Raw genomic sequence first — 19,368 nt, 5'->3', positions numbered from 1 at the left:
AGATAATACTTAGCACTGATCATCCCCTTACTTGAGTGTTGTTTCCATTTCTAGGTTCCTCAACTTAAAAGGGATGAGGAGACCTTGGAGACGGTTCTGAGGAGACTCAAAAGATGATTATGTGATTGGAAGTCAGTCCTATGAGGAAAGGTTGAAAAAATGAAAGGTTAAGAGGCAACTTATAACTTCAGAAAACATGAATGGATCCATTATTAGGAATGGTAACCAGCTGTTTTCTAGTTCCACTGATATTAGAATAAAAAAAAAAAAGGCTTAAAATAAAGTAAGGAGTAGTAGGTAAACCTTGCTGCTAATGGTCATTTTCATTACAATGTTGGTAAAAAAGTTACCAAAATCATCTTCTCTGGAGATGAATTTTTACGACCTTCCCCTTCTGAGAATCAATAAATGTATTCTTATTCCGCTCCTTGAGGACATGGATCATGTTTTATACTTTTTAATTCCCCAAGGGGCCCTAGAACCTCATTGGTTCCCTGAAAGTATTTGATTTGAACAGTCAATTTGTGGCAAAATAATTAATTTTTAGTAGTAAGTTTCCAGAGAAATGCCTATATGAAATAATGATTTTTGTAGTGGTTTTATAGGAGAATAAAAATTTTATTAAGTGGAGCTAAGAGAGAAATCTTAACATCAGGAAAACAGTGACGTGGACTTAAAGTAGAAAACAAGCATTTGTAGCTTTTATGCCCATTTTTAGTTTTACATTAAAGAGTAACACTGCAAAATATTTCTTCTTAGGATTATCACTGCCTGTGGATGTATTATCACAAGTGCTTGCAAGTCATTTCCAATCTTGCTTCATGTGAATTAGTTTTATAAAAAGCCTCTGACCCTTGGCTTTTGAGGTTGTGTGGAGGGCTTGCATCACTCAGAATGAAACCTTTTTAGATGTGTTGGGTTGCAGAAAGTATTTCCTGTACAGTCAGAATGAAAACTCTGAATTGGGATTATTCATATAGATCACCAAAACTCTGGGCAGAGCTGATATTAACACCAGCCAGTTTTCCTACCAACATTTAGCTCCAAAACCTTGGTTGGGTTATTGAAACTTTAGGACTTTTGAATTTAGTACTGCGCTGTGCATGAATTTTTTTCTTTTAGATGAGTGGATACTGGGTTTATTTAAGGTTAATTATATATTTCAAATATTTTCTAAATTCTTTTAATAAATGGGGTATACTTTTAACCATCTTTCTCAAAATGACTGGAGTTCATAGGTGAAGCTGGATTGTTTCAGGAAATCTGCAAGTGATGACAAAATGAAGGGCAGTTTGACTCCCTGATTGTAAAACTGGCCATCTTCTGAGAAACTCTGGGAATTGAAAATAAAACAGATTTATACTATTCCTCCTGTAACTTTTAATTGCTAGTCATAGACGTATAAATTCAGAAAGCAAGAAAATAAAAAAACAAAGAGTAATTATGATTTCTTTATTCTTCTTGAGAGTCTCTACTATTAGAATAATAAAAAATACCAGGGACTTTTTTTTTTTTTTTTTTTAAATAGGTTAATGCCACCTAATGTGGTCTTCTCAGAATGTGATGGCAAACTTCCGAATATGATGTGGTAATCTGAAGATACCAATTAGCTTTTCAAAAAATTAAGAACACAAAATTTCCCACCTTCTATATTTGAACATTAATTCCTAAAAAATATTAGATCAAAATCATTTTGACTGGGGCTGGGGATATAGCTCAGTTGGTAGAGTGCTTGCTTTGCATTCACAAGGCCCTGGGTTTAATCCCCAGCACCAAAAAGAAAAAAAGAAGAGATGACCCTATTTACCTTGAGAGTGGGAAGGAAGTTGTGGCTTCTTCGGTGTTACCCTAGTTGCTGTTGGTCATCCAACAGCCCATCTTCCCAGAAGGAAAGATGCAGCTTGACTTTTGCATCAGGATGAGAACAACAAGCTGAAAGAGAAGAACTGAAACTTGTAGTTGAATGAGGATTTGGCTCAAACTGAAGCTAACTACTTAAAGTTGGCATATGAGGGACCAAGTCCTCTTGTAATAAAAAGAACCATCTCTGAAAACAAAGTTGGTGTTTGATTAATTTTTTCACCCTATACAAATAAATCTGGTCATTTTGTGGTACTTTTCCTGTTGGAGTATAAACCTTGTGATTATGATGATTAGTTTAATTTACAGTTTGCCAGATGGATTTATTTCTTTTGCTTCTGCTAATAGATAAGTCAGTTTAGACTTAGAAACTGAGGAAATATACCTTCTTGTTTGTTTTGTTTTGTTTTTTAAATGACTCTGAAAAGTAATTAGGGACATTGCCAAGAATCTGAATAGCTTAATATCTGAAGACATTCATGTTTCTGTTTCTGTTTTGTTTTTAAAGACAAGCTATTTTATGACTACTTTTCCTTCTTTCCTTCTTTTGGCTTTATCACTGAGCTACATCCCCAGCTCTTTTTATTTTAAGATAGGGTCTCACTAAGTTGTCCAGTTTAGGATCCTCCTGTTTCAGCCTCCCGAGTTGCTGGGATTACAAAAATGTAATCTGAAGCAGGATGGGTAAAGTTTACCTGTCTCATTTGATGGCTGTTTTGAGCATCTTTGTCAGTGTGTGTTTTTTTGTTTGTTTTTTTGTTTTTGGTTTTGTACTGGGGATTGAACTCAGGGGCATTTAACCACTGAGCCAAATCCCCAGCCTCCCCCCGCCTTTTGTTTTTAAGTATTATTTTAGATGTTGATGGGCCTTTATTTTATTCATTTATTTATATGTGGTGCTGAGAATTGAACCCAGGGCCTCACACATGCTAGGCAAGTGCTCCACCACTGAGCCACAATCCCAGCACCCATTGGCCCTTTTTTAATCTTTTATTTAGAGACAAGTTCTCGCTGAATTGCTTAGGGTCTAAGTTACTGAGACTGGCTTTGAACTTGCCATCCTCCTGTGTCAGCCTCTCAAGCTGCTGGACATCTTTGCTTCTTGATCTTGTTAATGTAGAATAGGCATGAGGAGAACTGCTTCTTCCTCTGATTACAAAATAGGCAGCATTTGTGTTTCTTGAGTGATAGTTGCTAGGCAGAATTGAATTAAATATCTGAATATTGGACTTCATTCTTATATGGTTAAAAATTTTACCTTCTGTTGTAATTTAGGAAAGTGTATTATTGTCTTTGTACTCTATAATCCTAGGTGATCTTTTTGTGTTAATATTCTCAACATCAGGCAGAGATTATATTTAAAGCAGTTTAAATCTCTTCCTCTCTGTTAATGCATTCAGAAAACCATTTTTCTCTTTGATGTACCAATGACCCCAGAGAATCAGCCCTTGCCCCTACCTATCTGTTCACAAGATACTAGGATATCTGTTCAATAACTGCTACATTTCATTTCTTTTTTAAAAATTTTTAAATTTTATTTATTTTTTTTAAAGAGAGAGAGAGAGAAAGAGAGAGAATTTTAATATTTATTTTTTAGTTTTCGGTGGACATATCTTTGTATGTGATGCTGAGAGTCGAACCCGGGCCACACGCATGCCAGGCGAGCACGCTACCGCTTGAGCCACATCCCCAGCCCTCATTTCTTTTTTTTTTTTAAATGTTTATTTTTTAGTTTTAGTTGGACACAGTACCTTTATTTTATTTATTTATCTTTTTATGTGGTGCTGAGGATCAAACCCAGTGCCTTGCATGTGCTAGGTGAATGCTCTACCGCTGAGCCACTACACCAGCCCCATGTTACATTTCTTGACTACTTTCAGTAACCTTGTTGGCTTAAAAAATTTGTCTCTGGATGTCTGCATATTTGACCATGCTTGAATATATTTTTCTCTTATTGATCCCACATCATTATTTTTATATTTTAGAAATGTTTTACAGGTATTACTACATTTACTTATATTAAAAATGATGAAAAAGTACCTGAAAAGAGGCTCATCTTCTTAAATGGCAGTCATAAATATTGTACTCTATAAAGTAAGAAAAGGACAGAGATTAGAGAAAGATCATCTTATGTTCTAGGCACATTATTAAGTGCTGGGACTTTAGTATTGAACAAGCTCTTCTCTCAGGGAACTTACTATCTACCTTTTTTTTTTTTTTTTTTTTTTTTTTGGTACTCAGGGGCACTCAACCACTGAGCCACATCCCCAGCCTTATTTTGTATTTTATTTAGAGACAGGGTCTCACTGAGTTTCTTAGTACCTTGCTGTTGCTGAGGCTGGCTTTGAACTAGTGATCCTCCTGCCTCAGCCTCCTAAACTGCTAGGATTACAAGCATGTGCCATGATGCCTGGCTCTACTTTTCTTTTTAATAAGTTCAGCTTAAAGAATAGTGTGAATATGAGCATAAGTACTAAAATTGTAGTACTTTGCAAGATATTCTGGAAATTGATTATTTGAAAATTGAAACTCAAAATTAATATTAACAGAATTGTCCTTAGGAGTAATTTAGCTACTAGTCTTCATTTACTGATGTACTACTGACTCTTGAGAGGCAGTTGTATTATATGAAATATAAGAATGAATGAAGATTTTTTAAAATATATATATTTTTTTTAAAGAGAGAGAATTTTTTAATATTTGTTTTTGGTGGACACAACATCTTTATTTTATTTTTATGTGGTACTGAGGATCAAACCCAGTGCTTTGTGTGTGCCAGGCGAGCGTGTTACCATTTGAGCCACATCCCCAGCCCAATATTTTTTAGTTGTAGTTGGACACCATACCTTTATTTTATTCATTTATTTTTATGTGGTACTGAGGATCAAACCCAGGGCCTTGCACTTGCTAGGCAAGTGCTCTACCACTCAGCCCCAGCCCCAGCCCCAGCCCCTGAATGAAGACATTTTTAAAAATATATGGAATATTTAGCAGCTTTTCTCTTCCTGTTTAAAGGGAATTTTAATTTTACTACCTTATTTGCCACATTCTACAAAGTGCCCCCCTTCTGTTGAAGACCAGAGTCTGCTTTCAAGCTCTGGATTCCATCACCTCTCATCCATTCAGGATTGTACCTCTTCCTGCATCTGCAGTTTATCTCTCACAACTGGATTGGTGCCATCACAATATAAAGCTGTCTGAATATAATTATTTTTTAAAATTCTTGAAAAGGCCAGGTGCGGTGACACATGCCTATAATCCCATTGACTTTGGAGACTGAGGCAGGAGGGTTGCAGGCTCAAAGCCAGCCTTGGCAACTTAGCAAGATCCTATCTCAAAAAAATAGGGGCTGGGGTTGTGGCTTAGTGGTAGAGTGCTCACCTAGCACGTTTGAGCCACTGGGTTCAATACTCAGCACCACATAAGAATATAAATAAATAAAGATACTGTGTCCAACTACAACTAGAAAATATAAAAAGGACTGTTGATGTGGCTCAATGCTTAAATACCCCTGGATTCAGTGCCTGGTACAAAAAACAAAACAAAAACCACCCTCAAACCCCTTGACCCTATGTCCTCTTCCAGCTACTACCTGATTCTTTGCTCCTTTTGACAGAACTTTTTCAAAGTGCTATGTGTAATTGCTGTCTCTACTTTCTCACCTCTCATTCTCTCCTCAACCTTTCCTATTGGACTCTAATTCGCAGGACTCCACTGAAATAACTCTTTATCATGATTCTCAAGGACTTCCATTTTACTAGGTTGAATAGATATTTCTTAGTCTTCATCCTGGCATCATTTGAACCAGCTGATAACTCTCTTCAAATATCCTGTTTTTTGGGCTGGGGTTGTGGCTCAGCAGTAGAGCGCTTGTATCGCACACGCCGGACCCTGGGTTCAATCCTCAGCACCATGTAAAAAATAAATGAGTGAAATAATGGTATTGTGTCCAACTATAAAATAAAAAATATTTTAAAAAATAAGAACATACCCTTTTTATTTGGATTCTATAACACTATATTTACTGTTTAACTACTTAACTCATCAGTTATTAATTTTCAGGATTCTGTGTAATTCCCCTCATCTGCCAAATGTTGAAGGTACTCAAGAGTCCATTTTTGCCTGCCTTCTCTGTCTACACATTCTTCCTGGTGATCTCATCTAGCCTTCATCTATATGACTACCAACAAAATCTTTGTCTCTGATACTATTTGGTGGAATTCTAGACCTGTGCAACCATCTACCTATTTGATATTTGATATTGCATAACAATAGGCATGGCTAACATTAACTGAGTGTTTATTGTGGTCCAGATTGTACTCTGAGCATTTCACATGTATCTCACCTAATCTTCATGACCACCCTGTGAGGTGCCACTATTATTCTCAGTTTACACATAAAGACGATGAGTATGGTTGGAACCACTTGCATATCTGATAAATACCTTGCACTTACCATGTCCAAAATGGTTTTGATTTTTTTCGCTCAAAAGACAGGGTATATAGCTCAGTGGTTGAGTACTTGCCTAGAATTTGTGAAGCACTGGGTTTCATCCTCAGCACAACCACCAAATATATATAATTTTTTCCCCCTCCCTCTCTCAAGCCTTTACCAGTTTTAGTCTTTTGTTTTGGAATGACTCTAATATATCCAGTTGCTGAAGCCCGAAGTTTTACAAGAGATCCCTGATTTCTCTGTTTTATTCACATCCCAAACCTGAGCCATCAGCAAATTCTGTGTGCAATGCACCAGATATACCCCAGCTCTCAGCTTTCTCTCAGCAACTCAGCCACCAAAACTCTAGACTTATCCATTATAATCTTTTGGCTGGACTACTTTCTCTCCTCTCCTTGCTTTTGTTCTTTCCTTACCAGAGTTTGTTCTTCACACAGCAACTATGAATTCCAGTATTACATCATAATATTTATTCACATTAAACCTGGCAATGTCTTCTGTACTGCTAGAAAAAAAATCCAGGTTCCTTACTATGGCCAGCAAATATGTATGTGAGCTGGCCTCTGATCAAGCTTGTTTTTCATCACCATATCTTACTCTCATTCATTCTGCTGCAGAGTCATGCTGACCTTTTCTGTCATGTGTGCTGTGCTTATTGCAGTCTCTGGGCTTTAGTACTTGCTATTGGACTAAAATACTATTCCATCAGTGTCTTTACAAACTGTTTTTCCCCCTTCATTTAGGTATACCCAGGTTTGGCAAGTGATTTTCTGCAAAGTGCCAGACAGATGGTCTCTGTTGTTCTAGTGCAGAATTAACCATGAACAATATACATAAATGAATGAGTGAATTCAAATTTTATGGACACTAAAATTTGAAGTTCATATAATTTTTGTGTGAATAAAATATTCCCTTTATTTCTTTCAAACATTTAAAAATAATAAAACCTATTTTAACCTTAATTCATGCACCAAAAAAAAAAAAAAAAAAACGGGCTAGACAAATCTAGCCAAAGTCTGTGGTGCTTAGTTTACATAGTTTTGGTAAACTTACCTTAGAGTGAATAGTTCTGGACCATTCTTGTAAATACCATCCCACAGCTAATCCCTGTCTATCCTTATTGCCCTAGTGTCATTTATTCATTTAATAAGTGTTTACTTTCTCCAGGTTGTAGCATCAAGGAGGGATTTTGTCAGCGTATCTTAAGAATCTAGAATGGTAACTGGCAACAAATCAGTAAATACTTGTTGAATGACTAAATGCCAGTCACATTTGAATTATGGTTGTAGACTGCTCTCTCCCTTTTAAAAATCTTTTTCCTATTCTAGGTCATTATATCCATTTCTGGAGTAGGCTTCAATACAGTTAGACCTTTTCTACATTTAAGAACCAGTAGTGGGCTCAGTGTAGAGTATTTGCCTAGCATGTGTGAGGCATTGGGTTTGATTCTCAGCACTGCATATAAATAAGTGAATAAAATAAAGGCTCATCAATATGTAAAAAGTATTTTAAAAAAAAAAAAAAAGCAGTGGTAGCCCCTGCTCTGACCGACGGTCCTGGAATTAACAAGGTTTTAGTGCTTGATTTGTCTTTCATTTTGTCCTTGCTAAGGCTTCCCCTGTCCAAGCCAGTAAGTTTTTACTAATCCTTGCATGTGATCATCTTAGTAGTAGTAGTATTACTATTACTACTAATTCGGTACTGGGGATTGAACCAGGGGTGCTTTACTACTGAGCTCTATCTCCAGCCCTTTTTATTTTAAATATTTTTTTTAGTTGTTGATAGACTTTTGTTTATTTATATGTGGTGCTGAGAATCAAACTTAGTGCCTCACACATGCCAGGCAAGTGCGCTATCACTCAGCCCAAGCCCTCTCTTTTTTTACTTTTTAAAAATATTTTTTAGTTGTTAATGGGCCTTTATTTTAGTTATTTATATGCAATGCTGAGAATCAAACCCAGTGCCTCACGCATGCTACACTCTACCACTGGGCTACAACTCCAGGCCATTCCTTTTTTTTTTTTTTTGAGACTTTGTCTCACCAAATTGCCCAGGCTTGTGCAGTTTGCTATTCTTTTTTTTTGGTATCAGGTATTGAACTCAGGGGCACTCAACCACTGAGGCACATCCCCAGCCCTATTTTGTATTTTATTTAGAGACAGGGTCTTACTGAGTTGCTTAGCATCTTGCTATTGATGAGGCTGGCTTTGAACTTGAGATCTTCTTGACTCAGCCTCCCAAGCCTCCCTGGGATTACAGGCGTGTGCTACTGAGCCAGGCAATTTGCTATTCTTCTGCCTCAGCATCCCTAGTTGCTAGGATAACAGGCATGCACCACCATGCCCAGCTTCTCCCCATTTCTTAATCTGTTATTGCCTATTACCACCATTATGATTTATTTTCTTCTGAACTATATTCTTAAAAAATTGCTGGTTGTTAACCTCCTTGATATTCTAAAGAAATCTGTTGTCTCACCTGAAAGATATGCATACACATTTAAACTTGCCTGTAATTTCAAGAGTTTATAATCTTACTCCTGCCTGTAAGCTTTTCTGCAACTAAATCCATGCTTAGTCCTCTTTCCTCTTTCTCAAGAGCACTGCCCTCCGTTGTGCTGCATATTCATTCTTTCCTATTGCTATCTTCATCGTCAACTCCAGTTTTCCATTTATTACCATTTGGTTTTCAGAATTTTCAGTTCCTTCTTTCCTGCTATGTCCCCTTTTAGCATAAAAACAATCAACTCCAAAATAATCTTCCTGTGATGGTCTTTCCCTACCTTATGCCTTAGTTTTTCTTCCTCATATTACTGAGTTTTTCAAGAGTAATTTACATTTATTTTAATTTACCTCAACCCACTACAGTATGCCTCCTCTTGCTTCTAACATTGTATTGAAATTGGCTTTGGTAATGTCACAGGTGACCTCCCAATTTTGATATGCTACTTTTCATTTCAGTTCTTACCCAGCTTGAACCTTCCCTTGATATGTATTTATCCCTTGGTTCATGATCTTCTGTGAACATTCCATCTAGACTGCTTCCTTGGCTCCCCCTTCTCTTGGGTATTGTTCAGCTGTAACTGCTCCTCGGTGCTCTTTCTCCTCGGTATTATCTCCTTGGGTGATGGCATTCAAATGCACGGTTTTAGCATTCATATATTCATCGAGTTCGATGTATTTTCTCCATATCATTGTTTCCTATAGACAACTTAGACATTTCTAACTCAAATATCTAAAGTTATCTCTTTTCTTCCTTCTATAAACCTCTTTCTGTATCTCCAGTTTTGATAAATAGCACTAGAAACCTGTTCAGCCTGAGCCAGACACCTGCATTTCTTTATTGATTCTTTCCATTCCCTTAACTCTTTATATCAAAACTTTACCCGTTTTGCCTCTTAAAGGTCCTCGGAATGTGTCCTTTCTCCTCAATTCGTGTAGCCATTGTAGTAATTTTATAACTACCTTTGACTTTAAAGGCAGTTTTATTCCTGCTAAAGTCAATCTCTACTTTTCCACTGTGTCAAAATGATCTTTTGAACATCCTAATCATGCTTCTTTTAGTTCATGGAGAGTTGGTGACTCCATAAGTACTTCAGGGTATAGTCCACACTTGCTCAAAGATAAACTTCAACCTCATGAGGGCATATAGGCCCTTTTTATCATCTGCCTCTTGCCCTCACTCCCCCGTATTTTCTGCCCCTTTTCTATGTGAGCTGAGCTAGAACCCTAGCCATACAGAACTGTTTATAATTTGCTAATGCTGTGTTCTTTTGTGCCCCTGTGCCCCTCTCTCAGTCTGCACCACGCTCACCCCACCCCCCATTTTATCAGCCTTCAAAAGCTTGATAAAGTTTTCACCCTGTCTGCAATGGCTTTCCTGGCTCTTTCTCCTTACCTGGGTTAGTTGTCTTTCTGTTGTGCTCCCACATGCATTTCTCCAGCAGGTATCTTCTTCTACATAGTAGGCAACACACTGTTCCATCAATTAACTCATCTGCAGAAGGATTGAAAGAAGAAGGGTTTTTTGTTGTTGTTGTTGTTTGTTTGGGAACTTTAACCCAGGGGCACTCTACCAATGAGCTACATCCCCAGCCCTTTTTATTTTTTTATTTTGAGACAGAATTTTGCTAAGTTGCTGAGTCTGGCTTTGAATTTGTAATCCTCCTGCCTCTACCTCCTGAGACACTGGGATTATAGGCATGTGCCATTGCTCCAGGCCAGAAGCTTTTCTTATCTTTGTCTTTTACTCAGTAATGAACTCATATATTTTCATATATGAGTGATTGAATGGATTGGCTTCATTTGTCTCCCAACCTAAGAGAATGCTTCTTATGCTTTTTTTTTTCTTCTTTTTTGGTATGGGGGATTGAACTCAGGGACACTCAACCATTGAGCCACATCCCCAGTCTTATTTTTAATTAAGAGACAAGGTTTCACTGAGTTGTTTAGTGCCTTGCTATTGCTGAGGCTTGCTTTGTACTTGTGATTCTCCTGTCTCAGCCTTCCGAGCTGCTGGGATTACAGACATGCGCCACCACACCCAATCCAGAGTTAAGGTTTGATCTAGAAAGATTCAGTCAAGGTAATGAACGTATTCATTACCTCACCAACTTACTTTTTTGTGATGAAAATGTAAAGTTCCACTTTTTCAGCAATTTATTCATTATTTAATATTAACTCTTTATTATTAAATTATTAACTGAGATCTAACACTAAAATTAACTTCTTTAGTCTAATGGAAACTTTGTGTCCTCTGAGCAATATCTTTCCTTCTTTCCTCACTCCTCTCCCCTAGCCTCTTGTAACTACTTTTCTACTCCTGTTTATATGAGATCAACTGTTTTAGATTCCACATATGAGATTACACAGTACTTATCTTCCTGTGTCTGACTTATTTTGCTTTGTGTAATGTATTCATTTCCATCCATGTTGTCAGAATTTCTTTATTTTTAAAGTATTCCAATGTATATATATATGGGCCATGTTTTCCTTATTCAGTCATCTATTAATAGGTACTTAGATTGCCCCCATATCTTGGCTATTGTGAATAGTGCTGGAATAAACTTGGTAGTATAGATCTCTCTCAACATGCCAATTTCAGTATCTTTGGGTATTTACCCAGAAGAAGGATTGCTGGATTATATGGTAATTCTATTTTTGTCTTTTTTTTTTTTTTTGAGGAATCTCCATACTATTTTTAAAAATGACTGTATTAATTTGCATTCCTACCAATGGTGCACAAAGTTTCCCTGTTCTCTGCATCCTCACCAATACTTGCTATCATTTGTCTTTTTGATAATAGCCATTCTAAGGTGATATCACTGTGGTTTTAATTTGGTCCCTGTGTCTTTTTTGTGTGTGTTTTTTTGGTGCTGGGTATTGAACTCAGCTAATATAGTATAAGCACATGCTCTGCAACAGTGCTAAGCCCCTGGTCCCTACGCACTCTTTTTTTTTTTTTTAATATTTATGTTTTTTAGTTGTAAATGGACACAATAACTTTATTTATTTTTATGCGGTGCTGAGGATGGAACCCAGTGCTTCACGCATGCTAGGCAAGTGCTCTACCATCGAGCTACAACCCAGCCTCCCTACACATTCTTAAAAGTGAGAATCATATTGCATAATTCTTTGAAGTCTACTACAGTTCTATTACCATTGTAGGTATTTTAATATTTTTTAAATAGTATATTGCAGTTCCCTTTATTTTCATTGTACAAACATGTATTGGGTGCCAGATTTATGTCAGATACCAGGTGTACAAAAATGAGTAGGGAAACTGTCCCTGTCCTCAAAGAGTGCGCACTTTGAGAAGGAGACAAACATGTGAATGCATTTTTAAAATCCCTTCCACTCATTAAACTAGTAATTATGTGCATGTGTCTCTGAAATGCAACATCAAGAAGGGTATTTTGGAGCATGTAGCAGGAGACAAAAGGGAACTGTGCCAGCAGAAGTGATAGCTAACTGGAATCAATTCCCACAGAGGAGGTGTTACTCTTATTATAGCTGCCAAGACGTGCAGTTTGCCTCCTGGATGTTTCTTCAACTTTAGCTGTTCTTAGTCATTCTCTTTAGTTCTCCTGTGGCCTGCTCATCTGATTGAGCCATATTTGATGATACCAATAATTAGAGCTCTTCAAAAAGTAATTTTAAAAAATGTGTGATTTAGGAGCAATTTGATACTGTCTCGGGTTATTGTTGTTTATTTTCAATTGATTCATTGAAGTTAATTTTGTAATTGAAGGAATTTGAGTTTTTAGGCTCTTGAGACTAAAGATTTTGGAGACACAAAAATGCTAAGATACAGTTGCTAAAGGGCATGTTTGAGTTACCTACCATTTAATGAAGTGTCATCACAAAGGAGCCTCTTGAGAGAAGATAAAGAAGAAAGATGTGAACAGGGTCATAGCAGGCCTTGTTGTGGAGACCAAGGTTGGCCAAGATTGTTGAATAGAATTTTTCAGAGTATCTTCGGAAACTCCACCTAGCCCAGGAAGTGAAGAACTTGAAGTGGATGGTTTATTCCTCTTTGACTCTGGTAAATTGGGAAGTACTTAAGGGAGGAACTGAAAACTGTATTTTAGCTGGGATAGAGAGGAAAGAGCATTGAGATCCATCTGTTGAATTTGGGGTTTTTTTTGGGGGGGCGGGGGGTGGTAGCAGGGATTGAACTAAGGGACACTCGACCACTGAGTCCCATGCCCAGCCCTACTGTAATTTATTTAGAGACAGGGTTTCACTTAGTTGCTTAGCGCCTTGCTGTTCCTGAGGCAGTCTTTGAACTCGCAGTCTTCCTGTCTCAGCCTCCTGAGCCACTGGGATTACACGTGTGCACCACCATGCCTGGCCCATTGTTGAATTTTTATCAGATCACTAGTATCACTAGGAATTGTGCCACATCTAATCAATGCAGATGATTTAGGTCACCAATTGCTAGCCCTGGAGTGGTACTAGATACAATGGTGAGGAATAGCAATATACATTGTCATCCTTTCAAAGAATTTTGAAACTTGTTGAGTTTTTCTTCATGAACCAAACATATGTAAGAGAAAAATTAATTATTCTTAGATGTAAGCAAATTTTTTATTCTGGAATATGAATTATGTGGTATTTTGTTCTGTAGTGACTTTTTAAAAATATTTATTTTTTAGTTATAGGTAGATACAATATCTTCATTGTATTTTTATGTGGTGCTGAGAATTGAACCCAGTGCTTCACGCAAGGTAGGCGAGTGCTCTACCTCTGAGCCATAACCCCTGTAGTGACTTTTTGAGCAGTATTGGGGACTGAGCCCAGGGACACTCTACCATGCAACTATGACCCCCAACCCTTTTTGTTTTTTATTTTGTGACAGGATCTCATCTGGGCTGGCCTCAAACTTGACATTTCCCTGCCTCAGCCTCTTACCTTGCCAAAATTATAGACATGTACCACTGTACATGGCTCATTAGTGACAAAATAATGAATATGTTTTTTTAAAAGAAAGACTGAAATAGTACATGCCTCTTTATTTTAGATAGTACTGGAGCAAGAATCATGTCTTTCTCAACTTTGCATCTGGAACAGATAGCCCTAGAACAAGGATGTAAATGTTCTTTGAAAGAACAAGTAAATGAAATATTATTTTGTTTGAAAAACTGTCCAATAGTACATAATTCCTTGAAATGCAGAATTTAATGTATTTTTCAAAAAAGCTTTCAATATATTTCATGTGCAAACATAATTATTTGTAATACTTATTTTGAGTTCAGTTGTGTCTTTTAATATATATGTATGTGTATGTATGTATATGTGTGTGTGTGTGTGTGTGTGTGTGTATTTATTTATTTATTTTAATTGTAGATGGACACCAAACCTTTATTTTATTTATTTATTTTTATGTGGTGCTGAGGATCGAACCGAGGTCTTCACATGTGCTAGGCCAGCACTCTTCTACTGAGCTCAACCCCAACCCAGTTAAAGTGCTTTTGTGGAAGAAATAGTTCTACTGCTTCATCACAAATATAACCAACAACTAAAGAATTAAAATTCTGCCAGTAAAACAAAAATCCCAGATGTTAAGATATTTATAAGTAAAATGATATTTACTAGTAAATGTATGCATGAAAGTTCTTAGATAACTGGTTATCCCAGAGTTATGGGTAGGAGTAATAAATTTTATGTGTATTAATTCACAATTAGATTTCACTTAGGAAGTTACATTAGATAGCTTAATTTGTCATCTTAATCACTGGAAGCTAAATGTGAGCAATTCATTATGCTCAACTCAGCAAGGGTGTTTTTCTGTCTTTTCTATCTTTGGAAGTAAGAAAATGTTACAGTGTTGGCAGTCTGGTCTCCAAGAACATCATTGTGCAGAAGGAATAGGTTTCAGGGCTCTTGCCTATACTCTTTCTTGGAATGCTGTGCCCATCAGAGAAAGCCCTGTCAAGAGGAAAAATAGGTATGATGAATTACTGTCTGGGCCCAGGTCCTAGATTCCTTGGTCAAGTGTAGCATATGTCTCCTGTGCCCTCTCCTGACCTCAGGGCTATCCAGGCTTATGATGACATAGTGGCAAACATGGACTTAATTGTAGCGCGCTCTCTCTTGCGCTCTCTTTCTCTCTCTCTCTCTTTATATAGTTATTACCTTAGTCCTTTGGCTAAGTCTGAATCCTTTGGACTGTTACCTTGTTTACATTCTCCAGGGAGCCCACAGGTTTAAAGTGATGGAGCCCGTTAAGAAGCCTGTTGCTTATGATAGTGCAGTGTGTGCAACAGGAAGGATTTATTTATCCAGATAAGATTTTTGGACTAATTAGCATTTAAGTTTAAGAGTTGAACTTGCTAATTTATCTAAAAGGTTGCATTTACTTTTCAATATATTCCTGGTTGAAAAGTACTTAAACAGATTAACACCTGACTTCAGCTTTAAAGTAACTGGGAAAGAACTAACTCTTAAACAGAAAATCCACCAGTGTTGTCCACATACATGGGAGCTTAGCTCCTAAGAGGAAAATTGGGGGGCTTTAATTGATGAAACTTAGGGATTTACCAAAATTAATTGGAAATTTAAATAAGTCTGTTTTTCATTCTTTATTTTGATCTTGTTTTATGTGGATTTTTGTCTTTGGAATCTGAAATTCTATATCTGCTTTTCTCTCTGGAAAGAACTTACTTTGAATTGGTGAATTTCTATTAATCAATTTGTTTCAATAGAGAACTTGTTCCAAATAAGTTGAATGAATCCTTAGTGTTTTTTTTTTTAAAGGCATATTATAAGTTGGAGGTAAGGAGAAGTTTTTGCTTTTCTGTCTTTTCTAAGTAGATCTGAAAATTAGATGTTTCCCTAAGTTTTAGCAAAAGGATTTCACCTATATGTGGTCAATTTATGATCTCTTTCACCAATGCTGCTGCCCACCATTAAGTCTCTTATCACAGGGCATTTAAAAATGATGCCATAAAATGCATGTTGAGAATCTCTGTATCTCAGATGTACAGAAATCACATCTAAATGTCAATTCCTGAGTTAAGGAACTGACAATTATGGCACTTTCAGTCTCTATTAATAGTTAGTAGGCAGGAAATTATTGTGTTATGTATGTTATTCCTTATCTGTCTGTAGACTTAAATATTTGTTGAAAAGCATTTGTTTGTTTCATTGGGGCTATATATTTTTACCATTGTGCTAATTTGCTTACCTGAATTGTATTAAAGTTGTCCTTTAATTGTTTTGGGCTAAATCTGTAGTTTGAAATTTTAGGATTATCCCCTGTGTACTATACATCAAAGATGAAATTTTAATGCTTTGTTCATTTACTACACAGCTCCTATTTGTCTGTAATGAAGCTGTATGGCTGGGCCCATCTATTTCAATAATAGTTATTTTATAGCTTCCTTTTGGATGTTGTTTAATATGAGAGGATAATTTTCCCAAATTCATTCAGAGGAGTCTGGGCATTTCTTTGGGATATGTTCATGTTCATGTTTTTGCTTCTGATTTTAAAATAATTTTCCTTTGTTGTAGGATGAGCAGTTCTTAGGTTTTGGCTCAGATGAAGAAGTCAGAGTGCGAAGTCCCACAAGGTCTCCTTCAGGTATGGCCATTTAAGCTCACAGTGTCTTGAAGTTTTGTTTGTTAGGGTATTGAGGTTTCTTTTTTGTCTTCTTTGTATGTAGAGAATAATCTATAATCCGGGGCACAGGAAGTGGCTTATGAGCTAGACTTTGGGGGATGCTGCTCTGTCAGGTCACATTTGGTTCATTCTTCAGTATGTTTCTCTCTGGGAGCTACTTGTGGAAGGGGAATGGGTTTCCACAGAATGATTGGGAAACCGGATATGTTTGAAGATACCCTACTAAGTGCTTCCTCAGTTACACATTTTTGTATTATGTATTAGTATATACTGCCTTTGGAAATAATTTGGCTATTATTTTTCACAGGTGAAATTTGGTCTATTGTCAAAGAACTAAACACAAAATTAGACGATATGAAACAATTTTATCTGGTTCTTGAAAGGTATATTAAAAAAAGAAAACATTGTGGTTAGCTCTTGCGCTGCTAGGCCTAAAAGACCTAACAAGAACAATTGTAGAGAAGGAAAGGTTTATTTGGTCGGCTCACGGTTTAGAGATCTCAGTTTATGGATAGCTGGGTCCATTCCTTGGGGCTCAAGGTGAGGCAGAACATCATGGTGGAAGAGTGAGACAGAGGGAAGCAGCTTACATGATGATCAAGAAGCAGAGAGAGACTCCACTCACCAGATACAAAATATGTACCCCAAAGGCATGCCCCCAATTACTCACCACATCCAGCCACACCCTACCCGCTTTCAATTACCACTCAATTAATCCCATCGGAATTAATTCACTGATTGGGTTAAGGTTCTCATAACCCAATCTCTTGTCCTCTGAACCTTCTTGCATTTGTCTCCCACATGAGCTTTTGGAGGACATCCACACCAAATCATAATAGAAAATAAAAGTTATATGAGGTGTTTCCATTTATTTAGCAATATATGTCATTGTTCTCACCAACAAAATATCTAGAATAGCTTGACATTCTAGACTTACAAGCAGTTTCCTAAGAGAAGATCCTCAATGTAAATAACATTTTTTGACTTGCATTATTCAATTCTGTATAGAACAGGGCTTAAAGATTTTTTTTTGCCCGGGGGTGTATGAGGAATTGAACTAAGGGGCACTCAGCCACTGAACCACATTCCCCAGCCCTATTTTGTATTCTGTTTAGAGACAGGGTCTCACTGAGTTGCTTAGTGCCTTGCTATTACTGAAGCTGGCTTTGAACACATAGTCCTCCTGTGTCAGCCTCCTGAGCTGCTGGGATTATAGGCATGCGCCACTGCACCCAGCTAGGGCTAAAGATATTTTTATGGAACATACATTCTCCCATCCTGCTGACATTCCAATTTATTATATGATTGTCTTGGATTTTATGTGAATAGACAATGTATTTAAATATGGTAAATATGATATAGCTAGCTGGTTTTGTTCTTTAACTTAGTTTGTGATGTTTGCTGGCATTTGGGTTGCACTTAAAGTCATGATATGTTACATAGCAATCTAATTCTAATACCCAAGTTCACAATTATTCTTTATCCAATGGTGTTGATATTGCCATTCTAGTTGGGAGAAGTTTGCCAATACTTCCTGAGTATCTGTGCTATTTAGACTGTGGCAGTGGTTTCTTGAAGATGTGTTGAATCCTTAAAACTTCATATTGGAAAGGAATTTTAGGGATCATCTGGTCCAACCCTTCATTTACAGAGGACAAAATGAGGCCAAGAAAATATATGATGAACATTTATTTATAACCAACGTGTGAGTTCTTTGGATATGTTGTGGATTAAGGAAGTTTACAGAGCTGGAACCCTGTCTGTTCTGCTTTATTCTACTTATCTACCAACACTTTTTGAAAAAGTAGGATGGAAGAGGTTTTTTGGATTGATTAAGCCCTCTGAATAACCATGTTCAAGTCTACCAAAATCAGGAATCTCTTCATGTACTTTACAGCCTGAGTTTATATACACACATACACCCCCCCACACACACATACACACACATATATTTGTATATATATATATTTGTGTATGTGTGTGTGTGTGTATACACACACACACATTAGTTGTTGATGGAACTTTATTTTATTTATTTATTTATTTATATGTGGTGCTGAGAATCTAACCCAGTGCCTCACATGTGTGAGGCAAGCACTCTACTGCTGAGCTACAGTCCCAGCCCTGGGCATGAATTTTTAACTTACAACTCTTAGGATCATTTCTTCTAAAGTTTTTTTTCTTGGCTGTCAGTTTACTTTGAATCATGTACTTTTTTTTGGCCATATGGATATCCTTCATTATTTATAAAATGAAAAGTAGTTTCTCTGCCGTCTTCTTGTCTGTTACATTTGTTATATTAGTATATATTGAGAATGGATTTGCAAATCTTTATTAAGGGAAGTCTCGTAAGTTAATTGGTAAGAAATGAATTTATATTTTAAAAGCTCAACAATAAGACTTTTGTAGATTTCTATTTTGTTAGAAAGTGGCTCCATTGTAAAAATGTTCATACTGGCCTACATCTCTTTCAATCCCTGTTCAGGGAAGTTTTAGTTTCAGAAGAGTGTTCTCCTGTAAAACACTGAGAGTTGGAAATGTAGCTCAGTGATAGAGGACTTAGCATTCATGAGGCACAGGGTTCCATCCCCAGTACCATAAAAATAAAACGAAACAAAACCGATAAAACACTGAAAAGTCAAGAGAGAAAATGTGATATCATAGGCAAATTTTAATACATTTTAAAATTCAGGTTTATGTAAGTATTTGAGAGTCCTGTTTTCTTAAATCTGTTGATAAGTAGCAAATCGAGCTAGTTTGTAAATGGGCAAATTTCCTTTATTAGAATAGAAGTAATTTGATTTAATATATTGCTGATTTGTTCTTGATATCAGTTAAGGTTAAATCTTTTTATAACTTGGGACTAAGTAGTTCAAGAGTCACTAGATAGGAAAGTAGATTAGTGGACACATTATGTCACTTCACATACCACTG

At 36.7% G+C, this 19,368-nt stretch overlaps 1 protein-coding gene across 4 annotated transcripts in view; it reads left to right on the top strand.

Moving 5' to 3' along the window:
• Kmt2a (lysine methyltransferase 2A) overlaps nt 1–19,368 on the top strand; it is an 84,150-nt gene that overhangs the window by 11,418 nt on the left and 53,364 nt on the right. For all 4 annotated transcript variants that reach the window (XM_076846352.2, XM_076846351.2, XM_076846350.2 and 1 more), the window contains one exon: nt 16,326–16,395. In XM_076846352.2, the coding sequence (XP_076702467.2) occupies nt 16,326–16,395 (70 nt within the window). The remainder of the gene's footprint in view (nt 1–16,325; nt 16,396–19,368) is intronic.

The sequence above is a fragment of the Callospermophilus lateralis genome, chromosome 2, assembly GCF_048772815.1.
Source record: "Callospermophilus lateralis isolate mCalLat2 chromosome 2, mCalLat2.hap1, whole genome shotgun sequence".
In the NCBI taxonomy this organism is placed as follows: Eukaryota; Metazoa; Chordata; class Mammalia; order Rodentia; family Sciuridae; genus Callospermophilus; species Callospermophilus lateralis.
This window is presented reverse-complemented; position numbering and strand designations above follow the sequence as displayed.